At 41.5% G+C, this 27645-nt stretch overlaps 1 protein-coding gene across 2 annotated transcripts in view; it reads left to right on the forward strand.

Moving 5' to 3' along the window:
* Positions 1-27645, forward strand: part of cds1 (CDP-diacylglycerol synthase (phosphatidate cytidylyltransferase) 1) — an 85113-nt gene that overhangs the window by 20973 nt on the left and 36495 nt on the right. For both annotated transcript variants that reach the window (XM_041194032.1, XM_041194021.1), the window contains exons 2-3: positions 15784-15923; positions 26656-26752. In XM_041194032.1, the coding sequence (XP_041049966.1) occupies positions 15784-15923; positions 26656-26752 (237 nt within the window). The remainder of the gene's footprint in view (positions 1-15783; positions 15924-26655; positions 26753-27645) is intronic.

Consider the following 27645-nt stretch of genomic DNA (forward strand, 5'->3'; position numbering starts at 1 on the left):
AATAGCTTAAGGAATTACTTTACTTAAAGCTGATAAAATGTTTTTTGTGCTTGCCTCTTACATACTGCTTAAGTTAATAGATACAATAGCCTTATACTACACTGAACAATGGAAGTAGCAAATAGAAATCAAATTAAATCCACCTAATAACTATAATTGGTATAAAAGAAAATCAACATTATTGTGATACCAAAGAAGTTAAAATCTAAATACTTTGGAACAGAAAATGTTTGGAAAGTGAGATACAATCTTGTGTCAGCTACTTCATTGTGTTTTCTCATCCAGCACAAGGGGCCAATACTCAATATAAGATCAGATGGAAAACTCTGATTTTACTTTTGTTCTTAGGCATACAATATTTTAAACATCTTTTGATAGAACTTTTTTTCACTGACAGAGTGTTTGTCACATACAGTGAATTGGAGGTGTACTAACCACCTTTCTAAAGAAGACAATATTAGTGTAAGGTATGTTAACTGCTCAAGAAGTTTCAACAGTCACCACTATACTTGAGGTTGTAAGCAAGTTGTATGTCCTGTGTCTGGATGATGAGCTATATTCTTGCATTGGAAAGGCAGCAACCACATATGGTGAATTGACTAAGCATATGTGGAATAATAGGAAATGAGACCTGGACCACCTAAAGCAAGCATGAGAGAAGGCCAAGCTTTTTCCACACCTCTTTTCATCATATTCTAAATATCAAGTGGTAAGTTCAAGTTCCTGACACCAAAGTACTTGAGAAAACTAAGCTGCGTTGTCTAATAACTCTTCTCAAGCATTGCTGTTTCCAACGGTTGGGCCATCTATATTAGAATGAAGATGGGGACGTTCCAAAGGATGCCTTGTATGGAGAATTTGTGAATGCTGTGAGGGACTAAGACCTCACCATGTATATTTTTTATAAAATATATAGAAACATGCTCATTGCTATTCAAAAAAATTTATAACTAATTAAAGGCCTTTAAAATGGTTGAATCTATGTCTGTCTGTGACACCCAAACAAAAGAAGCTACCTGGTAATATCAGGAAAACTCGCACACCATTATCTCTGGGCACCCACTAATGGCCCTCTGTGGGCTGCACTGGTCAAATTTAAAGAGAACTATACAAAGGCCACCTGCATTCCATAACTCAGGCTGGCCATCAGGAGTCTCGTCTACTAAGATTCCTTTCTTTCCCTTCCTAACCTTCCTTACACTTCTTAATGTTTGAGACGTTTAATAATTTCGGTGACCCAGATGAGGGATGCACATCCCTTGTCAAAGACAGTGTAGAGATGTGGGAGTCATGTGACGTGACATGGGCCTCTGGCTTGTGAAACCAGTAATAATGCCTTGCTGAACTGAAGAGCTCAGTCTGCTGTTTAACATCTAACTGGTAGCCTCAGAGAAAAAGAGCTCTACCCAGGTTGAAATCTGGCCCATCTACACTGCCCCTGGAAGTTCTGTACCATTACCTATAAGACTAATTTATCTCTGCATGCCTATGTTATGTGAAGTCAACACCACTAAAAGTGAATTATACAGCATCAGTTTTCAGCCCGCCAACCTCCGTAAAGGAATACCTCATTGGACTTTGATTCTGGAATCTGGAACCCACGTGAAAAAATATTTATTTTCTCTTGTGGTCTATACACTGTAAAGTTTTCTTCTCTCTATTCCGTCTCTTGACTGTCTGAGTGTGGAGACAACATTGTGACCCTCCTTTTGCATTTAGAGTATGTGTAAATAAACGAACCCTTTGAGTTCATCTTATCTCGAGTTTGCTATGGAGCTGTTAATGGAAAATGGGAACGCACCAAAACAGAAAATACACCACTGCTTATAAAGAGGGAAGCAAATCAAAGACACCTTTCTGTTTACAGAGAGATGGTGGGAGGAGAAATTAGTGCTATTTAAATTAACCACCTTCTTGTCCATAACTTGCTTCAAAGCCACTGGGCTGACTTAAGTTCAGGTTCAAAGACATTTATAAGAAGAACTCAAATCCAAATGTATCCAACTCATGGCTGACAACTGACCACTTTTGAAGCATTCTATTGCAATTGAAGAAGCTGAAGAGAAGTGGATGAGAAATAGGAAATCACATTGTGTTTCAAGAGTTAATATTGCACAGACTGTTGTATTCTAAGCCTGTGGTGGCAAGGACTATCACTTGAGATATAATTCTCATTGTAGCATGACAAAATCATTGAACTGCTTTGACACTTAGACCAGTGTCTTTCAAAACTGACACCTGTCATATATCCCTACTGAGTTGTTTATTTTTATTCTTGGATTTATCTAACAATGTTATATTACATCTGCTAATGTAGTACTAGCAGCATTTAATTATTGCTGCTTACAGAATCTCACTTTTGTTCCTTATTTGCACTATTGGTGGAGTGGGACAGGGTGGCGGATCACTTGCATGTCCCTTCAAATGCCTCCGGTTGTGCAGTTTTTTTTAAAAATTAACTTAATTCAACTGTCAACTCTAATTGCCACTGCTCTGCCCACCTGGTCAGGAGGGCAGAGCAGTGGCAAATGAAATTCAACCCAGAAAAGTGTGAGGTATTGCACTTGGGAAGGGCTAACAAGGCAAGGGATTACACTATGAAGGGTAGGACCCTGAAAAGTACTGAAGATCAGAGGGACCTTGGTGTGCATATCCACAGATCCCTGAGGGTAGCCGGGCAAGTAGATAAGGTGGTTAAGAAGGCATATGGGATACTTGCCTTTAGCTGAGGCGTAGAATACAAGAGCAGGAATATTATGCTGGAACTGTATAAAATGCTGGTTAGGCCAGGTCACCACATTATAGGAAGGATGTGATTGCACTGGCAAGGGTGTGGAGGAAATTTACCAGGATGCTGTCTAGGCTGGAAGGTCTGAGCTATGAGGAAAGATTGGATAGGCTGGGTTGTTTTCCTTGGAGCAGCAAAGGTTGAAAGGGGACCTGATAGAGGTCTATAAGATTGAGGGACATACGTAGGGTAGATAGGAAGATACCTTTTCCATTAGTAGAGGGGTCAATAGCCAGGGGGCATAGATTTAAGTTAAAAGGTAGAAGGCTAAGAGGGGAGTTGAGGAGAAATTTTTTTGATGGTGGTGGGAATCTGGAACTCACTGCCTGAAAGGGTAGTTGATTCAGAAACTCTCGTAACATTTAAGAAATATTTAGATATTCATTTGGGTTGCCATAGCCTCCAAGGCTATGGGCCAAGTGCTAGAAAATGGGATTAGTGTAATCAGATTTTTGTTGACCGGCAGGAATATGATGGGCCAAATGGCCTCCTTCTGTGCTGTAAATGTCTGAGTCTAATCGTTAGGAGCAAATTGAAAATGTTGGGACAATTTTTTTGAACTTCAATTTTCCTCCATTCTCTTCTGAAGGCGTCTTGGGGTGCATTTCACAAATGCCAATATTCCTCTAGTAACTTGAATTTAAATATTTTAAAGTGTTGGATCTGTATGATATAAAGCATAGTACTGGCTAGGAATTGATGTTTTCTGCTAATACAGAAGAGCAATAAGGATTGATGGCTCAAAGAATAGAGATAAATAACTCATATCTACCTAATATGTGGGCATTTGTGTAGCGATTAATCGTTAATGGTACTATGGCATAACTGTTTTACTAGATAAGGAATACCATAGAACGCAGTGTATAAGATGACCCTATTTTTTCCGCCCCAAAAATCAAGATTGTGCATATACTCGGCATATATATTCAACCCCCCTGTTCAGGCATGGCATGCTATACTTGCATTAGTAGTTAACCTCAATTTTTCACACTACAAATGGATGTTTTACTTACCATTTCCTTAAATTGGGTGCAGGTCAGAGGCTAGGAATCCTGCAGCGAGTAACTCACCTCCTGACTCCCCAGAGCCTGTCCACCACCTACAAGGCATAAGTCAGGAGTGTGATGGAATGTCTCCACTTGCCTGGATGAGTGCAGCTCCCACAACACTGAAGAAATTTGACACCGTCCACGACCAAGCAGTCCGTTTGATTGACACCACATCCACAAACATTCACTGCTACACCACCGATGCACAGTAGCAGCAGTGTTAACCATCTACAAGATGCACTGCAGAAATTCACCAAGGCTTCTTCGACAGCACCTTTCAAACCCACAACCACTACCACCTAGAAGGACGAGGGCAGCAGAAGTATGGGAACACCACCACCTGGAAGTTCCCCTTGGAAACATATCGCCATTCTTTTACTGTCGCTGGGTCAAAATCCTGGAACTCCCTTCCTAACAGCACTGTAGATGTACCTACACCACTTAGGACTGTAGCGGTTCAAGAAGGCAGCTCACCACCACCAAGTAGGGATGGGTAATAAATGCTGGCCCAGCCAGCGAAGCCCACACCCCGTGAACGAATTTTTAAAAAGTGATCCAGCAGGTGATACGGGCTGTGTTGGGAAGATGCACAGGAGTTAAGACAAACTCCTGGTGAACGACAAAAATGGCAGCCAAGCACACCCCTGCCAGCAGTTCACTTTTATGCTCTGCGGATAAGTTGACCCTGTTTTTTGGAGTTTTTTGAGGCTTCCAAGTTCATCTTATATGTTGACATTTACAATCAGAATTTAATGCTGTTATTGTAAATTTTTTTTTTACTCTGGAGTCAAAAGGTTGTAGTTTACATTAAAATCTGCGCTACTTGGCATCCTTGGTTTAGTGGTAGTTATACTGAGTTTTACAGACCATGAAGATACCATGCCAAGGCTCAATAGGTAGCTCTCTCACCTGTGTGTTAGAATGTTGCCAGTTCAAGTCCCACTCTCAAGACCCGAGCAAAAAAATCTAGGCTGACACTCCAGTGCAATACTGAGGGAGTGTTGCATTGTCGGAGATGTTGTCTTTTGGATGAGACGTTAAACCGAGGCCTATTTGCTCTCTCAAGTGGATGTAGCATCTTCCATGGCACTATTTCAAAGGAGAATAGAGGAGTTGTCCTTGGTGTCTTGGTCAATGAGGATTGTGTGAAGGCAAGATTAACTATACAATATACCAGATTTGAATAATGCTTCATGTTGAAATAGGAACTTGTATGGTTATTTCCCAGTTAAATATATCTACCTCTTTTGTTATGTCCAACCAATCATAGGTCTTTATCCATGAAGTGGTACTAAACACCCTCTCCTGAAAGGGGAGCCAATATAACACAGAAAGGAAAATTTTAAAGGAAACTTAAAACAAATTAAAATCATGTTCTCGGATGCGATAATCCATTCCAGTAACTAGGAAGTCTTTCACTGAGGCATGGGTCGGCCTCTTTTCATTTAGCCAGAGGCTTTGTCAATTAAACATTTTGGAAGTAGCAATTACAAATAAAAATTCTCAGAGAGCAGGCAGCATAAAGACCATCAATTTTGCTCCTTTTTTTTTCTCCCTAGCATTTTGCTATCTATTCAGAATTTTGCTGATGCTCCTGGATTTCCTTCTACCACTGTCACCCTTCAGTTCACTCTCCTTGTTGGTTGCATTGTTAGTCCTCCTGTTTGTTCATTGAACTATTTGTTTGCTTAGAGGGTAAAGGTCAACATGGTTGGGCTGAATGGCTTCTTTCCATGCTGTATCCTCTACCCTTTTTGTTACTGGTGCTTCTTACTCTTATTTCCTGAGCTGGATTATTAAGTCCTTTATGACTACATGCTTTCAAAAAGATAAAAAGATAGTTTAAGTTTACATTTTTGAAATTTCCAAACCTGGTGAATTAGAGAAGGGCACTAGTTTTCCCTGAGTTAGGTATCAACATTTTAGCTTCATGAAGTTCAAAAGGGCAAACCTAACAGCTGATATTGGAACAGCCAACTTCAATTCAGATTGGGACCCCAGGGGCCTTCTCCCAAACCAGACCTAGACTGTGGGCTGTACATTGACCATAATATTTCAGAATGCAGACAATTTTTTTTTGCAAATTTAACCAACAATAACTGTTAATAAATCCTGGAGATTAGTCGATTACAACTTGTTGGTGAAAACTTGGTATAGATTTCACCCATATTACAGTTTTTACATTGGTTATTAATGAACACTTTAAGATTGCAGAATGGCTAATTCAGACAGTGCTGTGTTTGTTTTTTGTTTACTAAAGTGAAGTTGCAGAATACACGTCAGCTTATTGTTGGTTTTGGAGTTCTGTAAATTCTCATCTGGCACTGAGGTTAATGCTAAGCTATTCAATTGGGATTAGATATAAATAAAGCTTTAATTGAGACTAATGCAGAGCAACTTAATTAAGACTAACTGCAAATCATCATAAAGGATGAAAAATAGTGTCCAGGTTTTCTATTCAACATTTGTTTATTTTAAAAGGTTGGTTATATGGATGAAATCCTGCATTTGCCAAGTTACACATTGATTTGCAGACTTTTGGTGTGGCTTCATTTATGTAGAACATAGGTGTGTAAGGGAGGTGAACCATGTAATAGAACTATTTGGACTGTATGTGAATATTTTTGAATACAGTATAGTAACTATTTCCACTGCCTGCCAATCAAATTGAAAATTTATTTGTTCAGAGATTCAACAGGAAGAGGAAGAAAATCAGGTAAGGTAGTATTAGAGGGTGTGTGTATTCATATTGCAGTGTAGTCACTAAGTGGCAACTTTTTAATGTCTCAGTTCTAATCTATACTGCTTGTAATTGGTGTCCTTGATTGGGGCAGAGTGGAGGGTATCAGGTGAAACAGGAAGATGTTGTTATCACAGTTCTAATATTATTTATCTTGAGCCCTTTCCTAAAGAAAATCACAAAAAATGTGAATATTATGCCCAAATGCCTGACTTGCATATCCTGCAACTATCTGAGATTGCATTAGTAGAATATCCATGTGGTACTTCTTTGAAGATGTTTTTGGGCTCCCTTGTACGGCATGTCAGTGTAATTCTAATGTCTGTGGTTTGGTTACTGCAAACTGTAAAAGTGAAATTGTGCAAATGCTCTTCATGTGTGCTGCCTAGAGCAGAGTTGCCACTTGATTAGCAACAGTTTGGGAATCCAGATGTAGCTAAAAGCATTTTTGATTAAATGAGCAAGAGATACCTTTGGGCATGTGATCCCACTACTCATTCACTTAGTATATATGTGTGTGTACTTTAACTTTTTATACATTTGTTGGTAAAATGCTAAGCAGCACATCCAAGAATGGAAACATCAGCATTATATGAAGAGATGAGCTGACATTGTGGTCAGGTTGAACAATTGGAATAACCTCTCCAGGCCAGCAGAAGAAAGCAAACTTAGTCAGTAACAAACAGCTCCAATAGCACATGTGGTGGGGAAGTACAAGCAGCATCCAGTTGAATTCTAGTTAGAGAACAGGGACGTGTTTGGCATTACTCCTTGTGTGAGTCAGCATTCTAAATTATTCTGAGAAGGTCATAGTCCCGCTCACAACTGCTGGATGGAAACCCACAAATTGCACTAAGATTTTCTGTGGGAGAACAGCCAGAGGTCGTGGTACACGTTGGTACTAACGACGTAAGCAGGAAGAGTGATGAGGCCCTACAGCGGGAGTTCAGGGAGTTAGGCAGAAAGTTAAAAAACAGGACCTCTAGCATTGTAATCTCAGGATTACTCTGTGCCACGTGCCAGTGAGGCTAGAAATAGGAAGATAGTACAGCTGAACACAGGGCTGAACAGATGATGTAGGAGGGAGGGTTTCCGATATCTGGATCAGTGGGATCTCTTCCGGGGCAGGTGGGACCTATACAAGAAGGACGGGTTGCTTCTAAACTGGAGGGGCACCAATATCCTGGCTGCGAGGTTTGCTAGTGTCACTCAGGAGGGTTTAAGCTAGTATGGCAGGGGTGTGGGAACCAGAGCAATAGGTCAGCAGGTGAAATAAATGACTGGGAACCAGTGAATATGGCCAGTAGGACTAAGAGGAAGGGCAGGCAGGGAGAAATTACTGAACACAGTGGGATTGGGGTTCTGAAATGCATTTGTTTCAATGCGAGAAGTAAACTGGCAAGGCAGATGAGCTTAGAGCTTGGATTAGTACTTGGGACTATGATGTTATTGCTATTACAGAGACTTGGTTGAAGGATGGACACGATTGGCAGATAAACGTTCCAGGATTTAGATGTTTCAGGCAGGATAGAGAGGAATGTAGAAGAGGTGGGGGAGTTGCACTGCTGGTTAAGGGGAATATCACAGCTGTGTGACAGTAGGACATCTCAGTGGGCTCATGCAGCGAGGCAATATGGGTAGAGCTCCAAAATAGGAAGGGTGCAGTCACAGTGTTGGGGGTTTACTATAGGCCTCCCAATTGCCGGCAGGAGATTGAGGAACAGTTATGTAGGCTGATTTTGGAAAGATGTAAAAGCAATAGAGTTGTTGTGGTGGGTGATTTTAACTTTCCCTTTATTGACTGAGCATCATTTAGTGCTAGGGGTTTGGATGGTGCAGAATTTGTAAGGAGAGATTCCTGAAACAGTATGTTGATAGTCGAACTAGGGAATGGGCAATACTGGACCTGGTATTAGGGAATGAACCCGGCCAGGTGGTCGAAGTTTCAATAGGGGAGCATTTCGGGAAAAGTGACCATAATTCAGTAAGTTTCAAGGTACTGGTGGATAAGGATAACAGGAGTCCTCGGGTTAAGATGCTAAATTGGGGGAAGGCTAATTATAACAATATTAGGCAGCAACTGAGGAATCTAGACTGAAAGCGGATGTTTGAGGGCAAATCAACAACTGACGTGAGGGGTTTTCAAACATCAGTTGATAAGAATTCAGGACCGGCATGTTCCTGCTAGGATGAAGGATAAGCATGGCAGGTTTCAGGAACCTTGGATAACGAAGGATATTGTGAGATTAGTCAAAAGAAAAGGGAAGCATTCGTAAGGGCTAGAAGGCTGGGAACAGATGAAGCCCGTGGAGAATATAAAGAAAGTAGGACGAAACTTAAGGAGGGCTAAAAGGGATCATGAAAAGTCACTGCCAACCAGGATTAAGGAAAATACCAAGGCCTTTTATACATATGTAAAAAGCAAGAGGGTAGCCAGGGAAAGAGTAGGCCCACTCAGGGACAGAGGTGGGAATCTGTGTGTGGAGCCAGAAGAAATGGGAGAGATACTAAATGAATACTTCTCATCAATATTCACCAAAGAGAAGGACTTAGCAGTCAATTTGTCTAGGGAAGAGTGTGTAGATAGCCTGGATCATGTTGAGATCAAAAAAGAAGAGGTGTTAGGTGTCTTGAAGAATATTAAGGTGGATAAGTCCCCAGGGCCAGATGGGATCTAGCCCAGAGTACTGAGGGAGGCAAGGGAGCAGATTGCTGGGGCCTTGACAGAAATCTTTGTATCCTCACTGGCTACAGGTGAGGTCCCAGAGGAGTGGAGAATGGCCAATGTTCCATTGTTTAAGAAGGGTAGCAGGGATAACCCAGGAAATTACAGGCCAGTGAGCCTTACGTCAGTGGTAGGGAAATTATTGGAGAAGATTCTTTGTGACAGAATTTAATACCATTTGGAAGCAAATGGGCGTATTAGTGAGAGGCAGCATGGTTTTGTGAAGGGGAGGCCGTGTCTCACTAACTTGATCGAGTTTTTCGAGGAAGTGACAAAGATGATTGACGATGGAAGGACAGTGGATGGTATATACATGGATTTCAGTAAGGCCTTTAACAAGGTCCCTCCTAGCAGACTGGTACAGCAGATAAAGTCGCACGGGATCAGAGGTGAGCTGGCAAGATGGAAACAGAATTGGCTTGGTCATAGAAGACAGAGTAGCAGTGGAAGGGTGGTTTTCTTAAAGGATAGCTGTGACTAGTAGAGTTCCGCAGGGATCAGGGATGGGATCTCTGCTGTTTGTAGTATACATAAATGATTTGGAAGAAAATATAACTGGGCTAATTAGTAAGTTTGCAGATGACACTAAGGTTGGAGGATTGCAGATAGTGAAGAGGATTGTCAAAGGATACAGCGGGATATAGATCGGTCGGTGACTTGGGCGGAGAAATGGCAGATGGAGTTTAATCCGGACAAATGCAAGGTAATGCATTTTGGAAGATCTAATACAGGCAGTAATTATACAGTAAATGGCAGAACCCTTAAGTGCATTGATGGGCAGAGGGATCTGGGTGTACAGGTCCACAGGTCACTGAAAGTGGCAACACAGGTGGATAAGGTAGTCAGGAAGGCATATGGCATGCTTGCCTTCATTGGCAAGGGTATTGAGTATAAAAGCTGGGAAGTCATGCTGCAGCTATATAGAACCTTGGTTAGGCCACACTTGGAATATTGCATGCAATTCTGGTGGCCACATTACCAGAAGGATATGGAGGCATTGGAGAGGGTGCAGAGGAGGTTTACCAGGATGCTGCCTGGTCTGGAGGTTATTAGCTATGAGGAGAGGTTGGAGAAGCTCGGATTGTTCTCACTAGACCGACAGAGATTGAGGGGCAACTTGATAGAAGTTTACAAAATTATGAGTGGCATGGACAGAGTAGATAGTCAGAAGCTTTTTCCCAGGGTGGAAGAGTCAATTACTAGGGCACATAGATTTAAGGTGAGAGGAGAAAACTATAGAGGAGATGTGCAGGGCAAGTTTTTTACGTAGAGGGTAGTGATTGTCTGGAATTCGCTGCCAGAGGAGGTGGTGGAAGCAGGTACGATAGTGGTGTTTAAGAGGCAGCTTGACAAATACATGAATAGGATGGGAATAGAGGGATACGGACCGTGAAAGTACAAAATGTTTTTGTTGACGGGCAATACGATCGGCACAGGCTTGGAGTGCCGAAGGGCCTGTTCCTGGCTATACTTTCCTTTGTTCTTTGTTCATAGTCACTATTGCAGTATAGGAAAATGTGGCAGCCAGTGTGTGTACAGCAAGGTCCCATAAACATCAGTAAGATAAATTAAATTGTTTTACTGCATTCACGTTGGCTGTTGACCAGCTACCTCCTACTTGCATTTTAAACTAAATGAACTTCATTGAACTTACAATACAGGAAAATCACCTTGTTTGTGTTTATTCAACATCTTGGAATTAAAAAGAGAACAGAACCGAATCCATAACTGAATATATTTATAATTTTTGCCACAGTATTTCAATTTGTATTTACTAAAGGTGGTATAATTTTATATTTCAGTATACACATTTGGTGCTTTGTCGGCATTTTCAATTGTGAATCATTCACCTGTCCTTGTCACAACATATCTTTTGCTATTTATGGTTGCCCTTCCTACAATATCTATTCAGAAATTCAGTTGGTATCATGCTTCTTGCAGTTCTTTTTAAACAATTCACTTGGGAATATTTATTTTTTTAAATTTAACATGCAAAAGGCTTGCCCTAATATGACTTTGTTTGAAAAGCAGGTTCTTCAGGTACTGTCTGTCCAGTTCTGCTTTCTTATAGCAGTATATCCTACACACGAATTCTTGTGATAACTGCTTTTCTTCTGTAAAGTACTTAGTGTATAATTAATTTAACTATACACAGAGCAAGTAGGTCTACTGTTTTACAGCAAGCTGTGTAGAAGTATCTGATTGCACTGTCTATTATCTTATTCCATACCTGGGTATTTGAATGTACTCAGTTTGCACATGACCCAATTTACTGAGTAGCCTGTGGAAATGTCAGCATTTTAGCAGTTGGATATTAAAATAAGAAGAATTGCATCCATGATGAGCATTAGCAGAGTCCCTGGTGTTACAATCCTCGTGGGGAAACGTAAACCAAAATAACCAAACCAGCCCAAATGAAGAGCTTACCAACAAGCTTTTACTTTTTATAACTTTTATTTTAACACACATCAGAACTAATTAATCATGAATTAACAGGTAAATGGTACTTCATATAAAAAGGTAAACTTTAAACAGTTGGTACAACAGACATATATCTTACATATCCGCAAACATTCCCCTTCAACACGTATTGACATTGTGTGGCCACACAGTTCCACAATATGCTATTCTTTATTTATGCAGAGTAGGCCAGGAGTCCCATCCGACAGCAACTATCTTCTCCGAATTTCACAGGTATGATCATCATTAACAAGGCACAATTCTGCGAACCCTCACTTCCTCAAGTCAAGTCAGTCTTGATGGTTTAGTTTTCCAGAGTTCCTTTTCAACTGACCATCCAATAACACCTTGGTTCAAGATTTGGCCACTCCTGGGGAAAACACCTAGCTGTTTAGCATCTCTGAGCTATTCACACAGCTTTCCAGGTTTTAGCCAGCTTGTGCAGTGCCCCTGAGAGCCTTGTCTTTTCTGCCAAACAGAAAAACCTCTACCTGAGGGAAATTTACTGCTTCTCCTCACAAGTATTCACTGTGGCCTGAATTTTCCCGTCGGCGAGTTGGGGGCGGGGCCTGCTTGCCGACGTGAAAATGACGTGGGATGACATCGGGAGGAGCCCCTGACGTCATCCCACCCCATTTAAATATTCGGCAAGGCAGGCGGACAGCGAAATCAGCTGTCTGCCTGCCGACCTGTCAATGGCCAATTGAGGCCATTGACAGGGTAATTAAAACAATTAAAGGCCCCCTGCCCGTCCAACCTTAAGGTTGGTGGGCAGGCTAGGAGCCCCAACGGGCAATAGAAAAAACATGAAACCTTATCCACTGGCGGGTTGAGGTTTTATGTCTGTTTTTTAAAAATGTAATAAAATTTTAGTCAGATTTATTAACATGTCCCATCTCATGTGAAATTGTCACACGAGGGGGACATGTTAATAATTTTTTGATTTTTCTATCTTTGATATTTAAAATGCAGTTAGTGATCTCCCTGAGGCAGCACTTAGTCTCAGGGAGATGTGCGCTCTTTCGCCCACTTAAAATGGCGGCGGGGCCCGTTTCGGCGGCAGTGATTGGCTGCCCATCCGCCCATCAAGGGCAGAATTCTGCCCCGTGTTTGTCTTTCTGTCTGTCTGCTTTTTCTTTATTTCTGCATCTGTGCCATCACCCTCCAGCCTTTGCTCACCTTTGTGTCTGCCAGCTGCATGGTTTCTTTCTTGTTGGTACTGTTTCCAGGTCAAGGATTGCCAGGCCACACGGACCAGTATTTCTTCTTATGCAAGAAATTTACAATTTATTTTTGCAATTGATGCAATCTCTTCAAAGTCTTTTTCAAAGATTCTTAAAAACAATTACAGATTCCACAGAGTATTCAGAGAAATAACAAATCTTCCTCACTGTAGTACTTCTAGGTCAAAGGGCATCTCCTTGGTTTTAGATGAAGATAAAAATTGACTCCAGACTCAGGTCCTGTGCGTGCACAACTCTAGCTGATACTGTTCCCTGGGATCAGCCCAAGAGTGGCCTCTTCATTCCCGCACTTACTCTGTTCCAGGACTGGCGCCCGAGAGAAAAATGTCTGGTTTTTGGACAGTTCCGGTTTTTAGATAGCTGGGTTTGAGATACTGTACCTCGACAATGTGTTTTACTTTCCAATATCTACCCTGTCACGACTCACTGGGTATAGTGTGCTGTAATATCAAGCCCCATTGTTCCCTGAGCTGCGACAAATGTGTAAAGTTTGACCAAACCACCAGATTGCCCCAATTCTACCTAACTGTTTAATTTAGGTTAGCAGAATATGAGCACCAGGTTTGTAAACTTAATAAGTAAATAACTGTTTATTGAACACACTGTCATTAACTGGTGGCAAAAGAAAGAAATATAAATTGCTAACTTCTAACACTAACTTAAACTCTACCCCTTTCTTAGATCCCTATATATACACACACAAAAAAGACACGGATTCTAAGAGTGGGATAAAACAGTTTAATAGCACCAGTTCCCGAGTACAGGATTCGATGGGTTGATTTTGATCGATGTGTTCCAAATTCCTTTCTGTTCTTGTTTATGACATGAGGTGGTCTTCCAGCACTTTCAGTATTTAGTTCACTGGTTGAGCATTTGCCTTTCAATGTCTCTAACAGTGATTTTCCCCTTTGTCTCTTGACAGGGGTTTTCAGAGAGAGTGTAGGTTATAGAGCTGTGAGGAGTAAAAGCCAGCTAGCTATTACTGTGGAATTACTGGAATCTTACACACACAGGAGAGAGTTTTAGGTCTTGTTCCTTGCATGCTAGGAGCTATTCAGCTGCACTGCTCTCTCTCAAAACCTGGTCACCTGGTTAGAAGCCAATTAAAACATTGTTGCCAGGCAGTTCCCTTGATCCAGGACTCCTTTCCGGCACCGTCCTGTCTTTCATGGCACACTGTGTCCCAGAACTTCAATATTGTGTATATCTCTCATCCTGTTCCAGTGGACATGTCTTTCAAACTGCAGCCATTGTAATTTTAATTCACAGTCCAACAGAAAATAAAAAGATATGTTCTTTACAACCCCACATTTAGGAATTTTATATTAGAATTCACAAACTTTTCAATTTGTTACCCAGTATTCAGTTTAAGTTGGATGATATTTATACAATTCTTTCTCTGGTCTTCAAGTTGGGTTTTCGTGAACCTAACATTATTACAGAATTAACATCTGAATAGTTAGTTTGAAGCTTTGATCAATCTAAAGTATCATGTGACTGTCCATGTGTTGAATTTTTTCCTGCTGTGTTCAGTTAAATCTACAAGTTGTTTGTTTTGCATATCAGCCATCGGAGTACACCCTTGAGTGAAACTGACAATTTGTTCTGGTAGTAGCCATCTGGGATCTGAGTTGGGATTTGCCAGAGCCCTTTCACAATTGACCTTTACAGCCAATAGAGTAAACCTTTTCAAGCTTAGGTCCTAGAAGTAAAAGACTTTCCCATTGTGCTAATCTATGTGCGACCTATGCAGCTTCTTACTTTAGTGCTGTGATGAGTCCTTCCTCAATTTGTTGATATCTTCTATTACTTCTCTAATGGTATCTTTAATCTTTGCTACCTCATTGTATCTTCCTTTCCGTTTCTTTTATCTTCTCTTGCTTTCTGCTTCTATTCCAGTAACAATGTTAATTAAGCTCTCCCTCTCTATTCTCAATCTTTTACCACCCTCTGCATGTTAGTTTAATCTTCCTACACTGTTCAGTTTGGCCACTTCACAAGGACGTTGGTGCTTTTTGGTTCAGGAGAAAGCCATCCCTTTACTATAACCTTATATTCCACAATTCACTCCAAGAGTGTGTGCCCATGTATCACCATTCCTAATCTTCATCTCTTTAAGCTTGTGCTTTGTTCACAGACTATTATAGGCTCTAGCTGTTTCTTTGCACATTTCCTCATGGCTTCACATTTATGCAAGAAATGTAGATAGTAAAAAGAAAGAAAGACATGCATTTATATCGCACTTTTCATGACCATCAGAAGCTCAAAGTGCTTTACTGTCTTTTGGAGTGTAGTTACTGTGTTGTAATGTAGAATACGCAGCAGCCAATATGCGCACACAAAACTCCACAAACAACAATATGATGATGACCAGGCGATCTGTTTTTATGATGTTGATCGAGCGATAAATATTGGCCAGGTAAGTTGGGATAACTCCCTGCTCTTTAACATTGTACTGTGCCATGGGTTCTTTTACATCCACCTGAGCAGGCAAATGGGGTCTCGGTTTAATAACTCTTCCACATTCAGCAGTGCAGCACTACCTCAATGCTACACTGGACTGTCAGCTTTGATTTTTGTGTTCAAGTCCTTGAGTGGTTTTGAACTCGGAACCTTGTGATACCTGAAGCAAGACTGAGTCATGGCTGACAGACATTCTCCGAGTGGCCAAGATTTGAGGAATTTTGAATTGTTCTTCATGGCAATTTTTAAAAAATAAAACTTTTGATTACTTAAGCAATACATTACCAATGAATTTATTTGTTTTTGCGATCTAGGAGGGTGATGATGATAAAGCAGGGCTGGAAGTTGATGGCGACCCAGATTTGAAACTTGATTCAGATATTCCTGATGTTCCAGCCTCAAATGACAGCACTCCAGAAGTATTCAATAAGGCCCTATCAGGATTATCATCAAGGTACCATTTTGGGTTTGGAATGTATGAAATGTATTAATATGTATTTGAAACTCTCTTCCATGGAGAACCTCCAAACATTAATTGCCTCCTCTTAACAAGGTGGCAGAAATCAGGAATTCAAAGGGTGAGGAATTGAATAGATAATCCCAAAACTATTCTACATGGTGAGTCTATAATCACCTCCTTTGGATTAGTCATAGAACCATAGAAAAGTTACAGCACAGCGGGAGGCCATTCGGCCCATCTTGTCCATGCCAGCCCGAGGACACCCAGGTGCCCTTTCTAATCCCAACTTCCTGTACCCGGCTCATAGCCCTGCAGTTTATAGCACTTTAGGCTATTAAATTTTTCCTCCATTGATACGTGGTCATTCTGAACCCTTGTGTATGCCCTTGTGGCAGAAGTAGTTGGCCTGTCACCCAGTCTGGACCCTGCCCTCACCACTACCACCCCCATCCCACCTCCAGTAATAGAATTGCTGTGTGATATAAGAAAGCTAAAAGAGGGAGTGAGAAAAAGTGGATTTCATAGTGCAGTGGTTTAGTACAATATTCTTTCTTTTGTCACCTGTTGTGACGATAGTCTCTCTGGTGGTTGGAATTCTGAATAAAACTCTTTAAGCACCCAACTGTAGTCCTTTTTCATCTGTTGATATTTTGGCATCTCTGTTTTCTCTAATCTCCATTATTAAAGCTACTTCCAAATATTTGTGGTAAACATTTATACTATCCTTAGCTGTTCTTAAATTCAAAGGTCATCCAGGATTTGAATTCTCCCATATCTTGGGAAGCTCTTCTAAAATCTGTTTTCACTCCTGGACAGTAAATAAGAAAAAGTTTGTTACCTGAGACAATTCCTCTCGCCTCTGTTTCTCCATCCAATCTTTCTTGATACCACTATGATCAATGCTTCTCTGAACTTGACCTTTCTTCCCCCTGTAAATTGCCGTGGATGTTCTTCCTCCCTACAACTGTATGTAAAATCCTAATCCTTGCTTTCAAATTCCTTTATAGTTTGGCCTCTCTTTATCTCTGTGATTTCCTCCAGTCTGCCAACCCTCTGAAATATTTGCACTCCTTTATTTCTGGCTTCAGAATAATTAATTGATTTTGATTGCTCCATGATTGGTGGCCATGTCTTCAGCTGCCTAGTCCCTAAGCTTTGGAATAACTTCCCTAAACCTCTCCTCCTGTCTGCCCCCCTTTCCTCTTATAAGGCATTCCTTAAAACCAAGCTGTTGATCATCTGCCCTAATATCATCTTATGTGACTTGGTGTCCTATTTTGTTTGAACCTGCCCTTGTGAAATGAATCAGAATGTTTTATTATGTTGAAGGCACTATACATGTTTTGTTGTGTAGGAAACAACAACCATTTCACAATATCCTACTTTAACTGATTCTTTACTGGAGTCATTACTTCGATTCAGGATTGTCAGGCTTTTAAAACTTGGTAAAGCTTGGTATTACCTAACCACTGTTTCCTAATTTATGCAGTATTGTTGGTGTCCAAAAATATGGCCTTGACTCTAGCCTGTTCACTTTCTTTTAATTCCATTGTTGAAAAAAAGTAGGTTGCAACTACTATTCTAATAGAAATTTCACACAGGAAAAGGAAACTGCTTGTAAGCTGATAAATACTAAGTCTTACTTGAGGAAGCCGCAAGTATGGTCGGTATGGGGAAATGGAAAAATTCTTCCTGATGCAATAGGGGATGCTCTCCTGAGGTTGCAGTCAATGAATGCTGTTCAGACAAAGTTGAGGGGCCTTTGATCAACAAGGTATTGCTATGCTGATTGCTTAAGGCTGACAATGGTGGTGTTTCACAATTCCAGTAGAAAGCCCCACCTGTTGAGAGTCTTTATTGGAAATTCAAGGGCATATGATTTTTATGACTATTTGGTCAGGAGATTATGCGCAGCATGCACCTTGCATTATAGTTTGTGCTTCCAGCTGATGAAACACCCTGCCATTGGGAAATAAATAACAATTGTCCAAAATGGAAGTTCCATTGCTTGCACTGACATTTTTCACCTTGATCACAAAAATTCAGCAGCAAAAAGAATGCTGCAACTTCAATTTTTCTTAACGAGTGCCACATTTCAACCCTAGGACTTGGATTTAAATTCATAATCCACCATAAATTGGCCATCCATAACCAACATGGCTGATCTGACAGTTGCTCTGTTATGGTAGAGCAAAGGTTCATGGATGTACCAGCTGCCTGTGTACCCCTACCAGCTTACAAGTTTAATATTTTATTCCATTAATGTCCAAGCATTTTACAAAATGTACAAATTATAATACATATGTGCAGTGTAAGCAATGCCTTAATAGTGTTATTTGCCATTAAAGTACATGAGATTTTTAGTTTGAATAAAGCACATAATGTTTTGAGTGATAGTTTGAGTCATAAGTTGTTCAGTAAAATGGACCCATGTTCAGGACAGGATTTTAGTCCCCTGATGTAGGTGAGCCCAAGGGAGCTCTAGGCATGCTTTGAAATCCTCCTAGCTGCCTGACCACAACTGCAGCTACAGGCTGCCTCCTTCATTATGGTATCCAAGCAGCTGAGGGGATTTTTTAATTAAAAGATTTCAAACGTTATAGAAGGGGGTGCTTCAAGATGGAGATGTCCTCTCCCACCCTTACTTGAACTGAAGCTTTATATCCTTCAGTGCAGGAGGGCCTTCTATTGGCCTGCCTGCTATCCTTAATTGGTTGATGAGCCTGCTCCCTGGTCACTAATTGGCCACATCAAAGAAAATTATTGCAGGGTGACTGCTCCCCACGCAATGCACTGTTGTGGCCCCCATTTGACCCTGACCCAAAATTCTGCCCTTAATGGCAAATGTTCATGCCCTTACAATTGGGTGAACAAAATCCCTTCTCCTCACCAAACCAACCTTTTCCATCTCTGCAACATTGCTGCCCCTTTACCATTGAAACTGTTATTTATTCTTTGTCACCAAAGGCTCAATTATTTCAATCCCATACTCCACAAACTCCCACTTGTCCAGAGTCCATAGTCAGTGGTTGAGGTCAGTGGGCTGGAACAGTTGAGGCTCCCACTACTCCAGATCCAGTAAAAACCATCTCCTGCCAGGATTGTCGCATTCTTAGGAAACTGCTCAGTTCTACAGGCTTAAGCCAAGCAAGTGTCAGTGATGGTCTTCTCCTGGAAGGTGCATTGCTTCAGGAACTTTGGAAGAGTTCCAATCCATCCTAGGAAGCTCAAAGAGCGAGCTGAGGGGTCGTTGACAACCAAATGGCCTGTTCCCTGGGACAAACTGTGCCATATGCACTTGTATTTGGGGAAAGTACAACAGCAGAGTAAGCATCCATCGGGAAGCATCCTATTTCTTTTTCTTTACACACACATGCAATGAAAATGTACTGAATTAAAAAATGAGGGGAAAATTAGTTAAATCCACCATTAGTTAATTTCTCCCGCACAGCCCCAGAGAAGCCTTGTGTACCCCCTCCCACACTTGGAGCAGGATTTTACCTTGTGGGGCAGTGGGCCCGGGAGCGGTTGCAAAGCCAACCACCACCCGCGATGAGACCCTGGTCAATTAACGGCCAGTCAGCATGAATTGCACGTTGCAATGCTGAGCCTGCTGGGGTGGAGGCGGGAAGAGGGTGAGCATGGAAGCTTGCGCAGGTGTGCGCTCTGAAAGCTCCCTGAAGGCACAGAGCTACATCAGGGAGCTGAAGATTTATATCAGTACAAATAAAGATTTAAAAAACAGGGTGAACATGTCCCTTCTTGTGACTCTGTCACATGAGCAGGAACATGTTATAAATGAGATTTAAACATTTTAATTTTTAAATCTTGTTGGAAACCTTATCCCGTCCATGGATGAGGTTTCATAGAAAATCTAAAGGCTGCTTGGACTTTTCACTTGCCCACCAACTGATGGTTGGACAGGCAGCAGAAAATTCGATTTAATTAATTGATTAAGGGCCTTAATAGGCAGTGGCCTGCCAAGCGAAATATCGCAAGAGTGCGTTATGACGTCGGGACGCTCGCCTGACATCATTGCGCACTATTTTACTCTCGATCAGGTTGGGTGTGCCCGCGCCTGGTGAGAGAGAGATTCTGCCCTTGAAATTGAATTAAGGTATTTTTAAAAATAACAAGAGCTTTACTTTTAATGTAATTTGTCTTGCGTATAATTTAGTGTTGGCTGTGTTTAATGTCAGCACGCATCATAATTAAAAAGATTTTATATTGATATCACCAGCAAGTGACAGGACAATGATCACCCAACACTTTGCCCGTAATTCGTAATTTGATCCAGTCAAGCTGTAGCCTCGCAGCACTGCAAACAAGTTCCCTACATGTTTAAGTTCTACATGTAGTTTCATCCAATCAATGTCAGAGAAGGTACAGTGCCAACTCTCATGAGTTCTGGTAGTGCACATTGCCAGCGTTTCCAGGTTAAAGTAACAAACAGAGCTAATAATGGTCCTGAGTTTAGGTAACAGTCATGTATTGATTCTCAAGGCCTTATTTAGCTTTCTAGCCACAGTGAGACCCCTGATAAATTAGGAATTGTGCATGGCCATCTGTGAGCTTCTGGAATTTAACTATGTTGTTTTGGTCTGCTTCTATTAGGTGCATCACCAAATACACATCTGTAAGATCTTCCAAAGTCATTACTGGTGTGAAAACATCCAATAAGCCAATCACATTCATGTTTCATATGTTTCAATCATCAAAACCCTGTGCATTTTGCATGAAATAAGATCATGCAAAGGCCATTTAGTCCCTCGAGTCTATTCTGCCCACCATTTATTGAGATCATGGCTGACCTGCGACCTAATTTCGTATATCTGGCTTTATCCCCTGTCCCTTAATACTTTTGTCATCACCATAAATGTGTTCTCTGCTTCTGTCAATAGGGACATTTTTTTCTATCTGCTCTGTTTAGACTCTTCATGATTTTGAACAGTTTTATCAAATCTCATCTCAGACTTCTCTCTAAAGAGCACAACCCCAGCTGCCCCAATTTATCCATGTAACTGAAGTCACTCATCTCTGATACTCTTCTTGTAAATCATTTCTGCAAAAGCTTTCACATCCTTCCTAAAATATGATGTCCAGAATTGGATACCATACTCCAGTTAAGGCTGAACCAGTGTTTTATAAAGGCTCATCATAACTTCCTTGTTTTTTTACTCTCTGCCTCTATTATAAAATCAGGATCCCATATGCCTTTTTAACCATTTACTCGACTTGCCCTGCCACCTTCAATGATTCGTGCACGTTACCTCTCTGTTTCTGCACCACCTTTAGAGTTGTACCCTTTTTTTATACTGCCTTTGTCATTCTTTCAACCAAAATATACCATGCACTTCTCTGTGTTAAATTTGATCTGCCCCGTGTTCGCCTGTTCCACCAGCCTATCTTTGTCCTCTTGAAGCCTATCACTATCCTCCTCGATATTCACCACACATTGAAGTTTTGTGTCATCTGCAGATTTTGAAATTGTACCCTGTACACCCAAGCCCAAATCATTAATATTTATCAGGAAGAGCAGTGGTTGGTAGTAACAGCCCCTGGGGAAACCCACTTTATACCTTCCTCCAGTTCGAAAAACAGTTGTTCACCAATACTCCCTGTTTCCTCCAATACTCCCTGTTTCCTGTTCTTTAGCCAATTTCGTATCAGTGCTGCCACTGCCTCTTGTGTTCCATGGGCTTCAAATTTGTTGATGAATCTCCTATGTGACACTTTATCAAATTCCTTTTGGAAGTCCACATTGACCGGATTACCCTCGTCAACCTTCTCTGTTACATCATCAAGAAATTCAAATCAAGTTAATTGCCTTTACAAATCTGTGCTGACTTTCTTTAATTAATCCACACCTTTCCAAGTGACTGAATTTTGTTCTGGATTATGATTTCTAAGAGCTCTCCCACCACTGACATTAAATTGACTGACCTGTAGTTCTGGATTTATCCTTGCACCCTATTTTGAACAAGTTCTCTCAGCCTTATCTTTACCAGAGAGAAAAGTCTAAGCCTGTTCAGACCTACCAGATAAATATACCATCCCAGTTCTGGTTAAAAATCAGACTTGCATTTAAAGAGCACTTTAAAACAACAACAACTTGTATTGACCAGCACCTGCCCACCTTCCAGCGCAATAAAACATTCCAAAGTGCTTCCCAGTTGTGCCACAGAAATGAGCCACACAAAGAGACACCAAGACAGAGGACCAAAAAACTGGTCAAAGAGGCAAGTCTGAAGGAACATCCTTCACGAAAGGCATCACCTCGGGTTGATGAGGCTATTTAAAAAAAAACTGAAGCTGATAGAATCTTAGGGTTTACCACAGCTGGTATAGGAATGCATAGAATAGCCAAGCACTAATAATGAGCAGTTATGAAAGACAAGGGGCAGAATTTTCAGTGCCCACTGGCGTCAGGCGTGCTCAGTGGCGTAAGTGATAAATATGGCAAGAAGGCCAAAAATTAGTTTCACGACGTTGTGAAACCAGTTTGCAATTGTATGCTCCACCCATCAATAGTGGGCTAAGTTTCCCACCGTCAGGTGTCAGGGACCTCATTGTAGTACACCTGCATATCGTTATAAGCCTATCCCGCCGGAATCATCCCCCGCATGCTGCATCGCCTGAGCACATTGGCATGATTGCACGCTGACTTATTTCACAACAGCCTATGTAAGTTGTGTACTTGGCGGCTGCACTTTGCTCGGGATTTCAAGGCTTGTTTGCCTACCTTGCTTCGGGCAGCATTCATTCATCAGCGCCAGGCTTCACAGGCAGCACCACATCACTTTTAGGGGGGCTCATGGGCAGCTCTACCTACCAGACCAGCCATAAGGCATGGGTGGCTTTTCAACAGTCTGTTCCTGTCTACTCTGTCCCATCCTTTCCCATCATCCCTTAATGGTCACTGTTCTAATGAGAAAGATCAGATTTCTATCGCCTTTATTCGTATTTGGATTTCCTTATACCTAGTGAGTGTCAGTACACCTACACTGTACAGCCTGATACCGCACACAGTACTCATACCTGAGATCATTCCAGATTTGCACTAATTGCAGTAATAGGCAGGAAAAATGATACTTTACCCTGGTGGTCACAATGGCAGCTTCTCACACCGTATCATCCCAATCTCGCCATATTAATTATGTATTACTGGGAAACACACCACTTCGATGGTGAGTAGGCTCTGATTTTCCTGCCACACTGTCATCACGCCGGGCACCACATTTAGAGTACAGTTGCACGCACACCTCTCAGTGCTTCCAGCCCAGGACTGGCCCCGAAAGGCAAGAAGACTGCAACCCCCAGGTTTAGTGACGCATCCCTCGAGTGCCTTTTGGACACCACTGAGGCCTATTGTGATGTCCTGTACCTCTGCTCTGGCCCAGGAGGGGCAGCAACATTACCACCCCAGCTCTTTAGGCGATGGCAGTGGTGATCAGTGCCAATGCTGCACAGAAGAAGTTGGCCATCCAATGCAGATAAGAGGATGAATGATCTCATCCGTGTTGCCAGGGTAAGGCAACCATCTCATCGTTCTAAACTCTCTTACTCAAGCCCATCATACATTCACTGGCATCTCTCACTGCCAGCTCAAGGGACACCATCACCCATTCGCAGGCACATACCCTCACGTGTCCATCTGGCTTCATCTCCTTAGCCCTCACCATCTTGAGGCCACTTTCACAGATCAACATGTGCCTCCCACACACAATCTGGGATACCCTCCCTCCCCAGTAGAGCCCTTGCCTTGCAGCCTCTTCCCTTGCCTGAGGCCACTTCTGCCCTTCTTCAACTGCTCAAGAGTGAGTTACCCTGGGTACAACATTAAATGTAAGAGATATAGAATAAAGGAAAGCAATGAATTGAGGGTCTGTGGAATTCACTTCCAGGATTAGCCAAGGCATAGAATGTAAGAGCACAGAAGGTTATGTTGGAGCTGTATAAAACGCAAGTTAGACCACAGCTGGAATACTGTGTGCAGTTTTGGTCGCCACACTATAAGAAGGATGTGATTGCACCGGAGAGGGTGCAGAGGAGATTCACCAGGATGTTGCCTGGGCTGGAGCGATCCACCTATGAAGAGAGACTGGATGGGCTAGGGTTGTTTTCCTTAGAGCAGAGAAGGCTGAGGGGGTACCTGATAGAGGTATACAAAATTATGAGGGGCATAGATAGGGTAGATAGGAAGAAACTTTTCACTTTAGTGGAGGTGTCAATAACCAGGGGGCATAGATTTAAGGTAAGGGGCAGGCGGTTTAGAGGGGATTTGAGGTTAAAGGGTCGTTGGAATCTGGAACACCCTGCCTGAGGGCGTGGTAGAAGCAGGAACCCGCACAACATTTAAGGGGTATTTAGATGAGCACTTGAAACGCCATAGCATACAGGGCTATGAGCCAAGTGCTCGAAAATGGGATTAGAATAGATAGGTGCTTGAGGCTGGCACAGACACAGTGGGCCAAAGGGCCTGTTTCCGTGCTGTATAAGTCTATGACCCTATTAGTGATTGAGACTGAAACTGCCAGAATTCAAAATTGGATTACATATGTAACTAAAGGAAAAGGGCATGAAAGGATATGGGAACAGGTTGGGTAACAGTTGGTCATGTGTGGGATAAGCACTGATATGCAGTTTTTGTCTGGATGGTCCGGTTATGTTGTAACCTCTGTGTATTTCTATATATCTTTGATCCATTTGCTGAAAATCTAGCTGATACTGAAAGAAGGCACACTTTGCTGTTTCATTATCCCAAGGAATGTTTCTCAAATAAAAACAGAAAATGCTGGAAATACTTAGGTCAGGTAGCACATGTGGAGAGAGAAACAAAGTTAACATTTCAGGTTGATGTCCTTTTGTCAAAACTTGAAAAGTTAAAAATGTAATAAGCTTTAAGTAAGTTCAGAGGTGGGGGAGATATGGAAGCAAAAAAGGGAAGGTCTGTTATAGAGTGGAAGGCAGGAAAGATTAAATGACAAATGATAATGGGGCAAGGCAAACCAAAATAGTAATGGGACAAATAAAGAAGTAAAAGATGAATATAGAGGAAATCTAAATGATGATAGCAAATCAACAACAACAGCTGCCATCCACAAAATGAGAGCACAGATTATGATATGAATTGTTGAATTCAGTGCTGAGTCCTGAAGACTGTAAAGTACCTAATCGAAAGATGAGGTGCTCTTCCTCAAGCTTGCGTTGGCATCAATGCAACATTGTAATTGGCAGATGACAAAGGTAAATGTGGGAGTGAGTTGGAGAATTGAAATGACAGGCAACTGGAAGCTTAGGGTGATTTACAGACTAAACAGAGGCTCTCCCAATGTAGTAGAGACCAAACCATGAGCAGTGAATCCAGTATACTAAATTGAAGAAGGTTCACCTGCAAAGAGTGTTTGGTCATGTAAGGGAAGAGTTAAAAAGGCAGGTGCTGAACCTCCTGCAATTACATGAGAATATGTCATGGGAAAGGGAAGGTGTGTTGGATTGAGAAGTGGACCAGGCTGTCACCGAGGGAACCCTATTGTGACCCTGGGAAGGAGAGTAAGAGGTGATCAGAACTAATGAATCGTCATAGATCTGAAATCTGCTGAGTATTTCCAACCTTTTCTGTTTATGTTTCAGATTTCCAGCATCAGTATTTTGCTTTTGTCTTCCCTTTTCTTCCTTGATTTCCCTTCTCTATTTCTGGAGATAACTGTTGACCAATATCTGCTATAAAGCCCACTGACTCCCTCAGCTACCTTGACTGCACTTCCTCTCACTCCATTTCCTGTAAGGTTCCTATTTCATTCCCCCAGTTTCTCTGTTTCCATTACATCTGTTTTGATGATGCCACCTTCCCTGCCATAGTTGGCAGGCCTATTGCTCATGTGTGTACCGTTTTCTGCAGTTCTCTCATCATTTACCCTCCCTCCCAGACCAAGATAGTGTTCCTCTTGTTTACCAGCCTACACCCTCTGCCAATTCCCACTCCAGTGTGACTACCACCACCAAACACATTTTCCCCTCTCCTTTCATCATTCTGAAGGGACTGTTCCCTTTGCTGGACTCTGGTCTAATCCTCAATCTAACACCCTTCCCACAGAGCCTTGCCATTGCAAGCACAGGAATGCAACACTTGTCCCTTCCCTCCCTATCATATAGGTCCCTAAACACACTTTCTAGGTGAAGCAGTGATTAACTTGTAATTTAGTGTATTATATTCACTGCTCCAAATGCAGCCTTCTCTACATTACGGGGATTAACCACAGATGGGATGACCGCTTTGCTGCACCTCAAGTGTGACCTAGAGTTTTTGAATTCTGAGTCATTTTCATTCTCTGCTCCATTCCCAGACTCAAATCTTTGTCCCCAGTTTCCTGTTGCAATGAAGCTCGACATTAGCTCTTGGAACAGCACCTCGTCTTCTGATTAGGCACTTTAAAGCTTTTGTTTTTACTTAGAGATTGCGTTGAAGATGATTTAAGATTTCCTTTTAGTTTTTTTTGTGAATTCAAAACAACCATTTTCAATTTGTTTATTTTGTGATACTAAAGATTACTTGGCATAGCTGGAATAGTTAACGGTTTGGATATGGTTTACAGATTTTGTACAGAGGATTTATTGTAAGGTGGGAACTTCTAAGAACATTTTTGAATTTATTTTTTGCTTGTTATAACAACTTTTACAATTCACTTTGTGAAAAATGTTTTTTTAATCATGCTTTGTTTTGCAGATGGAAGAACTGGTGGATTCGTGGGATCTTGTCACTCGCTATGATTTCATTTTTTTTTCTAATCATCTACCTGGGACCCATAGTACTCATGCTTGTGGTTAGTAGACTCATGTTAGTGAAAATAATTTATTTTTCCAGCTTAATAAAAATGAATTTTTATAAAAAAAAACTTGCAGCAAAAACTTAACACCCTGTATTACAGGCCCAAATTTGAATTCCAGTTTTGATTATCCCTAAAACTCAACTTGCCTGCTGGCCTGTTGCTGCAAGACACAAGACTGTCTGTTTAAGACACTGGCCTGCCCCTTTAAGACACTAACCTGTCCCTGTACTATACTAGGCTGCCCCTTAAAGACACTGGTATCCACCTTTAAAACACAAGCCTGTCCCTTTAAGGCACTTGCCTGTCAATAGGTTAATTTTTGCAGTACTCAGCCAGATGGATGGGGCATAAGTTGTAACCTAGAAACAATTTTACCCAAAACAAGAGGAGACAAAATAAATTGTTTCTGGTGAGACTCTTTGAAAGGCTTAATGTGACAATCAGGATTGTATTGTAAGTTAAATATTGTGATAGGGAGAAGAGAAATGAACAATATAGCAATAAAAATTATAAAATAATGTAATTATTTTTGAAAATGTTACTGCTAATTGAATATCAGTTCCAAATTTGTTTATCTTAACATGTTAATCTTAATGTTCTACATGACTCTTTCCATCCACCTCCTCTGGGTGTGGGGTGGAATATCTGCTCCCCAGTTTTCTCTCAAAGCTCCAACCACTATTTCCAGCTTTTATGACCAATCTGTCGTTGATTTCCCTAACTATCCTTTACCTCTTTTCAAGACCCTTGTCTGGATCAAACCTCTCTCACCCTACAAACCCTGTCATTGTCTTGCTGCAGAACACATTTTCACTCCCTTACATCTGAAGGCTTCAAACTTGACCCAAAAGTACACCTGACACAAAACTACCCTCATCTTTGTTGCC

Source organism: Carcharodon carcharias, chromosome 1 (assembly GCF_017639515.1).
Source record: "Carcharodon carcharias isolate sCarCar2 chromosome 1, sCarCar2.pri, whole genome shotgun sequence".
NCBI lineage: Eukaryota > Metazoa > Chordata > Chondrichthyes > Lamniformes > Lamnidae > Carcharodon > Carcharodon carcharias.